This window comes from Xenopus laevis, chromosome 1S, assembly GCF_017654675.1.
Source record: "Xenopus laevis strain J_2021 chromosome 1S, Xenopus_laevis_v10.1, whole genome shotgun sequence".
Lineage (NCBI taxonomy): Eukaryota > Metazoa > Chordata > Amphibia > Anura > Pipidae > Xenopus > Xenopus laevis.
Genome location: NC_054372.1, coordinates 34,144,286 through 34,154,734, shown reverse-complemented (window position 1 = coordinate 34,154,734; position 10,449 = coordinate 34,144,286). Strand labels below are relative to the sequence as shown.

At 39.4% G+C, this 10,449-nt stretch overlaps 1 protein-coding gene across 1 annotated transcript; it reads right to left on the bottom strand.

The window, feature by feature from the left end:
* Positions 1-1,616: 1,616 nt before the first annotated feature.
* On the bottom strand, positions 1,617-3,049 carry LOC108706030 (putative claudin-24). Its single transcript, XM_018242725.2, has one exon. The coding sequence runs from the start codon at positions 2,852-2,854 to the stop codon at positions 2,171-2,173; it is 684 nt and encodes a 227-aa protein (XP_018098214.1). The 5' UTR covers positions 2,855-3,049; the 3' UTR covers positions 1,617-2,170.
* Between the last annotated feature and the right edge of the window lie 7,400 nt (positions 3,050-10,449).

The window sequence follows — 10,449 nt, the reverse complement described above, 5'->3', positions numbered from 1 at the left end:
CTAGATAACAGGGCATGGCATTATATAGTGAATAATTTACCCCCTCTTGTAAATTATAAGGATATTATAAGAGGAGTTTCATGACCATATAAAAACACAAGGCCGAAGGTGATGTCATCAGTTATAATTGGTGTTCAGCAATGTTCAAACTTCTGCCATGTGACTCACTTGAAAAAGATCTAAACCCCCACAAAAAAATTTAATCACTGAACAGCCTCTTTGTTTAAATGCCAGCCACTCCAATTAACGGGTTAATAGTAAGGCTGCAGCATCCACTTAGTATTCCTTCTCCTCCACTAACCCACTCACTCCCCTCCCTTAGAAATTTATTTTGGCTGTTGGCTACTGGGCATCTTCACTTCTTCTCAACTCAGATTACTAAATGTCCTCCAATCTAGCAGACAGTGAAGATATGGCATTGCTGGTTCCCATTTGACATTAAGTCATATCCTGAATATATTATTTTATCTGATCTGCTGTCTATTTTCAAGAAAAAACTTTGAATAGCGATATAATTTCTTGATGCTTCCTCCAGGGCAGAACATTTCCAGTGTGTTAGCAACATGCATAAATGTGACACATTTAGTAAATAAGAAGCAACATGTTTCGTTATAAAACAACTTTTATTTTTCCATCTTTAACAACAATGTACTTTATAATTAAATTAATAAGGCTAGAATAAAACTATTCTAATGAAAGCCCATCTAACAATAACACTAGGCTTATTTGCTATCATACTGTATGTGCTAAAAGGCATCAGTGCAGTAACCGACAGCAACCAATCAGCAACAAGATCTGATTGTTCTAGTTCAAGTTAGAAAATTAAACCAAAGGTCTGATAGGTTGCTGTGGGTAACTGCTGAGTATTGAATCCAGCATCTGGCTTCAGACTCAGGCAAATCCCTACACTTTTTGGAGAAATAGGCTGAATACCTGATATTCAGCTAAATCAAATCAGGAGGCTAAACGTCATGTGACTTTAAAGTACCGGACAGATGCAGGTGATAATTTTTCAATTTGATGCAGTTTTTGGGGAGATTTTGCTAAACTATGCAACTGATGGTTTGGATTCAGTTCAATATTCTGTAGAATATTTTGTATAAAGTTTAGTATTTGGCTGAACCCAGAATTCTTGGTGCAACTCTAGTAACTGCACTGGTGCAATTTAGCATTAATATTAGTTAATCTACCCACGAACCAAGAAAAGTCCAAAAAAGGAGCAAAATAAAATGCAAAGGTCAGTGCCTGTTACAGTTAGCATTTCTTCACGTGTGCTCCACCAGAGAGTGAGTAATGACAATTTCCAAAAAAGCAGGTCTATTCATGGTATACAAAGTACCTAATGAGTCAAAGGGGCTCATTTGCAAAAGACATGGGCACAAGCGCTAAAGCACTGAGTACCACAAAATTGCCTTTTACACCAGTGTGCAGAAAGTCTTACTGAAAACAATCATTCTATCTGCTCTAAAGAATACACCACCTCAAGTTGGTCTGAAAAAGATTGATTTGCACAATTAAGATTCACAGATTGTGCATTAAAGAATAATAAATGCTAACTTTTGTTCTTATTCCTGCAGGTTTATTTTTCCTCAGTTATGCCAAACATCCAACTCACTAACAAACTAACAGCGAAATACTAATCGCTCATAAATAACACTTATGCTTAAAATAAGTATAACATGCATTTATTCCTAATATCTATTGCATCCTCGGGTGGAATTATATAGACAACTCACTGCTGATTTTATCTGTGCAATATTACAGGAATTTGATGCTAAAACATTCCATTTTCCCTGTTCAGCTTTTCGCCTAACAGAAAAGAACTATAACCCTAAAAAAAAAACAGAGCAAGGAAGATACTGTAGATAGAATATACTTTTAATAACTAACTGTATTTGCCACCTTTCAATAACTACTTCAAGTAGAACAAAATAAATATCCTGTCCCCATTCCATGAAATAATATGTAATCTAATCTAGAGCCATTATTCTAAACATCAGTAACTTTCCATTAATGAATGAACAAGATGAAAATGTCCTCCCCCTGCCCCAAGCTAGAGATTGATATATCCGCAGAGAGGGATATCAGTTCAGACCACCAAAGATGTTGCTGCTGCAAGTCCAACTCCAAGTTAGATTCTAAAACAAGTCTCTGGTCACCTCTAAAGCTGTCAGACTGTCAGATCTGGATGCCTAAGTGCCGTAAGTGCAAGTCGATCTGGATACCTGAGTGATGTGTGTGCAAGCGGATACTGTTCTCCTGAGGTTTTGTTGAGAGCAAAGGTTGGCTTGGTTGCAATCATCATGGAGCACAACAGCAACAAGCCACCTAGCAGAAGAAAGAAAGCTCCAAACCAGCCCATGAATACAGCATCTCCAAATTCCCACCTAGGCACAATATCTGGAATGGACTCATCCCAAAATTCCTGGACTGTATTGTAGGCTATCCAGGACACAGGGACCAGTGAAGTGACACCTGAGACCAACAGGAGTATTCCTCCACAGATGGTCAGTTTCTTCTTTATATCTTCTTCAAACTTTAAGCAGTCTATGCCAAAGCTAGACATGACAAGGCCAATGAGTCCAATGCCATCGGCAAGAAACATCAAAATCCTTGAGATCCTGAGATCATAAGGCATTGCCAAAAAGGAATCATAATATTTGCACTCCATCCCTCCTTCTTCCTGCACTACGCATACCTGCCACAATCCCATGTTCCAGGTCTCCATCTCGTTGAGATCTAAGTTCAGAAATTTCCATAGTGGAACAAAGGTGCTTACGCAGGTCAGAACACATCCCACCACTGAGAAAAGCATTGCTCCATATTGCAGCTTCAGCTTCCATGTCACAGTCATAGCGGACAGAAGAAACCTGGAGAATAGTGGTAGAGTTCCCAAGTGAGTGGCTCGTGCACAAGCTGATGGGCTCTGTTGATTCTAATACTTGGTGGTGCTTATTATAAGCTATTGGCAAACACTCCTATAAGGGCTGTGAGATCTGTGTTTGTATTGAATGAATGGATTATTCAGTTTCAGTTCCTGGAATACAGCCAATAGCCTATTATGTCAGATTCTGTGCAGGGAGTATGTAGTAATCATGCCAAAAATGAGCATTGGGTGGTTATTAAGAAAGATCTGTTACACTGCTGTAGCTATTTTTAAACTGAACTTATGTATATCTACAACGGAATACGTTTATCACATTTTAAATATGTTATACATGAAAACTGTCACAAATAATTTCCTAGAATAGATACACATTTAGATAATATTAAAACCTATCGGTTATTTAAAATAAAATTTACATCTGACATATATATTTCCCTGTTCTCTAAGCTGAAAATGTGTTATTTTTCTGGTTTCATTTCCGGAGCAGTCACAAAATACAGTTCATAGCCCACTTGTTCCTATATATTCGCAAGTTTACTATAGGAAGAACAATTCTATTGCACATAAATCTGTTAGGAAATTCAAGATGTATATACTAGTGGAATAATTTAACAGTCCACACAAACAAAAAATGACAGCAAGCAATAATATGCACCTGTTTTTTGTCTTTTTGTTCTTGAAAAGGTGTGGGAATTTTTTTAAGGAAATCTGGTATGTAAGAATGATTTTTGATTAAAAAAAAAACAGCTCAGCTATGTACATCTAAAAACAAATGCACTTTTTAGCAAATGAAAACTTGCCGGTTTGTTGTCCCTGAAGCACAAGGTAAAGCTCAAACACTTTCTTATTACAGTTGAAAACAAATCAAGTTGTCAGTAACAATTTTTTCACTATTTATCATCAGTGAAAAGTTGTGAAAAAATGTTACTTGTATAGACTTGCATTGTGATCAAATTTCCCACAGCGCTGGTCAACTGATTTTGATACAGACTTGGTAGTACAAGGGTGGGATCCGTTATCTGCAAACCTGTTATCCAGAAAGCTCTGAATTATGGAATGGCCGTCTCCCATAGACTCAAATAATCCACATTTTTTAAAATGATTCCCTTGTTTCTCTGTAATAATAAAACAGTAGCTTGTACTTGATCCAAACTAAGATATAATTAATCCTTATTGGAAGCAAAACCAGCCTATTGGGTTTATTTAATGTTTACATGATTTTCTAGTAGACTTAAGGTATGAAGATCCAAATTACGGAAAGATCTGTTATCTGGAAAACCCCAATATTATAAATGAAAAGTTTGTGAATGTTGTGAAAAATGTTCAGAAGGTCAGGAAAAATTTTAATAAATGTGACCAGCTGAAAAAACAAAAATGTTAAGAAAAATATAGACCTCAAATCTCTGCTTTCACTCTCCCCTTTTTTATTGTTACTAGTGGAAATAAAGAAAAACTGTATCATAATTACCATGATTTTCCTTTCCTTGAGATATCAGCAATGGGGATACCCGCAACAAATCTTTAAATCCTTAACAGTATCTTGTGACAAGCTTCCAGAAATCCACTGTAGAAGGAATGATATGCTGACATGTAGGGGTAAATTTACTAAACAGCGAAAATTCACCAGCATAAATTTTTAAGGACTTTTGCAGGCTATCACTCTGAAAAAAGGAAAAGACGCCAGGGTTTTTTGGACTTAGAAACTTTTTCCACTAAAACATATGATGTAAGTAACAAAAGAATGAGGAAGATCTATGCAATCCAATGCACTTCGCCTGGTATGAGCCGGCGATGGCAAGTTAGGCGAAAGAGGTAACATTCAGTAAAAACCGCATCTTAGTGAATTTGTGGAGTAACATCATTCGCCAGAGTGAAAATTCGCCTGGTGATAGAGTGCAAATCACCGCTAGCATCTGTCTACTTCGCTAGCGAAGTGACGCCTGTGCCCGTTAGTAAATCGGCAAAGTCCCTGAAAACGGTAACACTGGCAAATCTTCGCCAGCTTTAGTCACTTTGCTCTTTAGTAAATCTGCCCTGTAGTTTGTCCATTTTTCTTGGACATCTCCATGTCAGCATTCAGTAAGCTGTAGCAATCTAATCTTCTCCAAGTGGGATAGTAATTGGTTCAAATAGACACCTAGAATAAACAATGGCATCATTTTATGGGAACAAGCATGGAACAATACAAAGCTAAACTTTAGTTAAACAATGACTTTAGGTGCAGATCCTAGTGAACCATCTAAAACTTTGACAGAGGGACCCAAAATACAGTATAAAGGGGGTGGGTAGGTGAACAACAAGAGCAAGAGTTAAACAATGGACTATATGAAGCTAGAGGTAGAGGGGGGAACCCACAATGAGCATGATGTCAGCCTCACACTCCCACCCAAAAGGAGAGGCATCTAAGAAACCCAAGTATAGAGAGAATATGCAGCAACCACAAAGTGTTAAATATTTACTGCACTACTCACAGGAACACATACACTACATGAGAAATCATATGGGGGAACCCCAAACCAAGAATGGAAATGTCAGTACCAAATTCCCATATGCTGAACATCTATAAAAAATTGTCACAGGAATGTCAAGTGCAGCTACTTAAAGAAACAGTAGAACATGCCCACCTAGAAAAAGCAAGAAACCAAACATGAATCTACCACTGTAGGGTCAATTTCCTCTACAAAATGTGATTCTCATATGTCTAATCATATGTGGCACAGGGTTGGGCTGTTCGATCTGTACAAACGCCCAGAACCATATATATTTACAGACTTTGCACATGAGCAAACATAGTCCCATAGGGTTTAGCCACTCAAAACAATACAATCCACATAGAAAATGCCCAATATCCATGCAGGAGCACTATACCTTCACAGAAAAGCACAGTCAATCAGACAAGGTGAAATCTAGACACGTAATACAGACGATGGGAGTGCCACATCAAGAAAACCAGCCCGGATACTGAATCCCAGACCCGTGTTCTATAGCTACAAACCTGCTCAAACAGGATTAATGGTCCAACAAACCAAATTATATGGGAAGCATCTAGGGAAGTTGTAAAAGCTGAAAGAGAAATAACTTTAGCACATCAAACAGAGAGCTAGACAATCTTTAATGCAACCAACTTATAAAAACTTCTAGTTTGCTGACTTATCCCTCCGACTATCCACACCTAATGCAGTGTGACACAGTCCTGTTCATCTGTCACACCAATATGTATAAACATCAGCAAAATAACAAGGACGGAAACACACCTAGCATTTCCTAGCACAATCAATCTGATATTGTACCTAAAGAGGAAAGTACTCATTGACTCAAAATGAATGCTTCCATAGACTGGTGCCTAAAGCCAGCTGCATATCTGACTTGATCCACAAACAAGTCCTGAATACCATATAAACAGCAAGGAATCTCATTTAGACTGTAAGCCCTACGGGGTAGGATCCTCTAGCTTTTTTGTTTCCTTGACACTGAGCACTTAGGGGTCCGTTTACTAAAGTGCGGTAAATCTGACTTTAAGTTTCCGCATGTTATCGCTGAGAATATTTTTACGCCAGAATATTCGCAGCGACTAAGTTTACTAAACAGCGATGCGCTCAGAAGTCATTGCGATCACTTGCGGTAACTACGTTAAGGAACCAGCTTACGTTAGCGGTAATTTTAGCGAGTTGCGAATTTTCTGGCGAAAAATTACGTTTTTGCGAATATTTATGCTATAAAATAGTCTTGTTTTATGGCGGTTATTATGGCAATTTTTACTGTGACATTTATGGCCAGAAATGCATCTTCAAAACTTATAAACTTTATTGACTGATGATTATACCATCCAACAACATCACCAGAGTAACACCAATCAAACATGTGTGTATCATATAAACCCTTCTGCCAATAGAATCATAGGAAATGATACCAGTCAATCTCTTTGCTTCATAGAAATGCACAGTTTAATGTAGCCAATCCCAATGAAACCAAAAAGTGTAGAGGCTGACGAATCCTTGGACTGTGATGCCACTGCCAATAATACGCCTCTGAGCTGAAACTGCTGCTGTTGCACCAGATAGAAGCAGAAGCCAAAACATCCTGTCAGCAATAGCTACAGATCTCTCTCCTGTCAGCAAAGAATGATGGGTAAAAACAAACAGTATTATGGGATATTTCCTGCCCCTTGAGAATTTTCTGGCAGAAAAAATACTTTTACGCCACTTCATATGTGGCGGTAAAAGTTTGCGAATATTCTGGCGTTAATTTTGTCTTTAGCACATTTCGCTGTTTAGTAAACCATGCGTTAATGTGTACGTAGCGTTATTTTCAGCAAATGCGATAACTGGCGAACAATTATTCTTGCGCAAGAAAATTCGCAAATTTATATTTACCGCAGGTTAGTAAACTGGCGATAACATATTTGACGAAAATTCTGTCTATATATTGTGCGAATATTTTTAACGCACTTTAGTAAACGGACCCCCAGATCTGCATTGTAATTATATTTTATATTTATTTGAATTGTATTCTAATAATGCACTTATTGTTATTTTTTATTTCAATGACCCCTTGTTTGTTACTACTAATTTATTGTTTTGTTGTACAGTGCTTTGCCCTCAAGGAGAGCTTTACAAATAAAAATATACATACAAAAAATATACAAACTGACTTGCATTCTTCCTAGACTTCTCAGGTTTTAGTTGTTCTTTAATGAAACTATATGAAAAAAGGTTTAGCTCAGGAAAGAGGGCATTTTTAAAAAATTAACTACACGTCATATTCACATGTGCACATTTTTGTAGTTAGTCGTGCATAATCAGCAGGTGGCTCTATAACTGAAACTCCCATAATGCTTGGGACTAAAGTACTACTAATGCATTTCTATCAATGATTAGGGATGGGCGAATAAATTCAGCAGGCACGAATTTGCGTCGAATTACTGCCAGTGAATAAATTAGCAAAACTGCTGTGAAAATTCATAAAAATGCAAAAAAATTTTAAGCGTCAGAATTGTCGTGCGTCAAAATTATTCGGACGCCCATTGACTTTAATGCATTTGGACAAAATAGTCGTGCATATAAAAAATTGACGCTCGCGGCAAAAATGTCACGCGGCAAAATAACCGTGACGCCCATTGACTTCAATGTGCTTCAGTAGCATTAAACACTGTGTTGTTCTATTTCACAAAAATATATTCTGAGCATTGCAAGTCACCAGGTAGTCAGAATCCTCTTTAGCATACCCCTTCTGTCGGATTAATATATTTAGAAACCATTATGAATCCGCTGCTACTTATATTGCTAAAGAACAACTTTCAGGGGGGTTGAGGGGCTTGAAGCGAGTGTTGCAGCTACTACCAGCCTTTAAATCGTAAATACTTGTCATCAAATGATCAGCATAGGGTTGTAAATGTGCATTTAGCATGGAGGACATAGAGGCAAAGTGGTTAATATAACTAGAAGAATTTAATATGGGTGTGCTTATTGGCTTTGTGATAATAAATGCAGTAAAGGAAAATTAAAGTTACTATGTAATGGAAAGTTCCAACTATGTTTTCTAAGGAAAAAAAAAAAAAAGAGGATCACACACACAATATCACTTGTAGAATTCCCCAGGGTGTGGATAACCGACAGTTATTTCAGACAAAAATAGCACAACTCATAATGGCTTCATTAATGCCAATCATCCTGCTTATGCCACTGTATGTAGTGACAAAGGTTGCAAAAAATTCTGTTATACTCAGTCTTCTTCTGATATTACACATTGTACTGGACTGAATGGCCATTCCTAGAAGCCAAGGACAAGAGCAAGTGGGGTATTTCATCATTCAGTATATCCTATATACTAACCGAAGGCCTATCTATGTCCCGAGTGGAGGGGAGGCAGATGCGCACGCAACTTCGGTTAGGATCTATGAGATGCGCGCGCAACTTCAGCCGAAAGACATAGATGCGGCCTTCGATTAGCAGATGTGCTGGAAGGTTAGGATCAGAACAGGTTAGGATCGGGGAGGCAGATGCGCTGGAAGGTTAGGATCTAGGGAGGCAGATGCGCTCACCGTCTCCTTCTGCCTCCCGCCGCCTCTTCTTTCCTGCTCACTCAGGCGGCGACCGCTGGAAGGTTAGGATCTAGGGAGGCAGATGCGCTCACCGTCACACTAGGGGAACCGGTTGCGTACCTGCACGAAAGTCTGTATAAGCGTCGGCCATCTTGCTACTCCTCTGCGACTTTGTCATCCGCCCACTGCCAAATCCGCCCACTAAAGTCTGTATAAGCGTCGGCCATCTTGCTACTCCTCTGCGAGTTTGTCATCCGCCCACTAAAGTCTGTATAAGCATCGGCCATCTTGCTACTCCTTTGCAAGTTTGTCTAATGGCGGCGCTAGCGTCACTCTAGGAGGGGAACCGGTTGCGTACCTGCACGAAAGTCTGTATAAGCGTCGGCCATCTTGCTACTCCTCTGCGACTTTGTCATCCGCCCACTGCCAAATCCGCCCACTAAAGTCTGTATAAGCGTCGGCCATCTTGCTACTCCTCTGCGAGTTTGTCATCCGCCCACTAAAGTCTGTATAAGCGTCGGCCATCTTGCTACTCCTTTGCAAGTTTGTCTAATGGCGGCGCTAGCGTCACTCTAGGAGGGGAACCGGTTGCGTACCTGCGTGGGTGGCCATTTTTAGCAAAACGGGCTATATTATCTCCAAAAAATATTGATGTTGACATGATAAACAACCAAGTGATTGCATTACTTCCTGGACAAAGCTGTGTCTTTCTGAGTACTGACTGTATTGATTCTGAAGACGAAAGTGAGAAACTTAACTTCCCATTAGAATATTTAAACACTATCAACAATGCTGGATTACCACAACACAATCTTATACTCAAAGTAGGAACAATAGTCATGCTGTTAAGAAACCTTAAGGGTAGGGGCACACGGCGCGATTTCGCCGCGATTCTGCGCTAAGCGATTTGTCGCTGCGTTTTTTAAGCCGAAATAGCTTTGCTAACTTTGGCGCTGGCGTCAATGCAAATCGCGGCGAAATCGCTGCGCTAATTCACACGCGGCGATTCGTTTTCTATTGTCGTCCGAAGTTGCCTCGCTGAGCGTTTCCGGGCGACAGTAGAAAAAGAATCGCCGCGTGTGAATTAGCGCAGCGATTTCGCCGCGATTTGCATTGACGCCAGCGCCAAAGTTAGCAAAGCTATTTCGGCTTAAAAAACGCAGCGACAACTCGCCCAGCGCAGAATCGCGGCGAAATCGCGCCGTGTGCCCCTACCCTAACACTAAGCAAGGTTTATGTAACGGTACACGGTTGGTTGTGAAGAGCATGAGACAAAATGTTATCAAGGCAGAAGTGCTTACAGGATCCCATAGCGGTGATACTGTTTTGATTCCCAGAATTGACCTTACCAGTTCTGACCAGGAATTACCTTTTAAACTTAAACGACGACAATTCCCCATTAAGGCTGCATTTGCCATGACAATCAACAAATCACAAGGACAAACATTGGATAAAGTCGGCATTTACCTATCTGAGCCTGTGTTTGGTCATGGTCAACTTTATGTTGCATTTTCAAGAGTGC

What these genes read in the sequence shown, in the direction of transcription:
- LOC108706030 (XM_018242725.2), bottom strand. Translation starts at nt 2,854, where the DNA reads ATGACTGTGACATGGAAGCTGAAGCTGCAATATGGAGCAATGCTTTTC.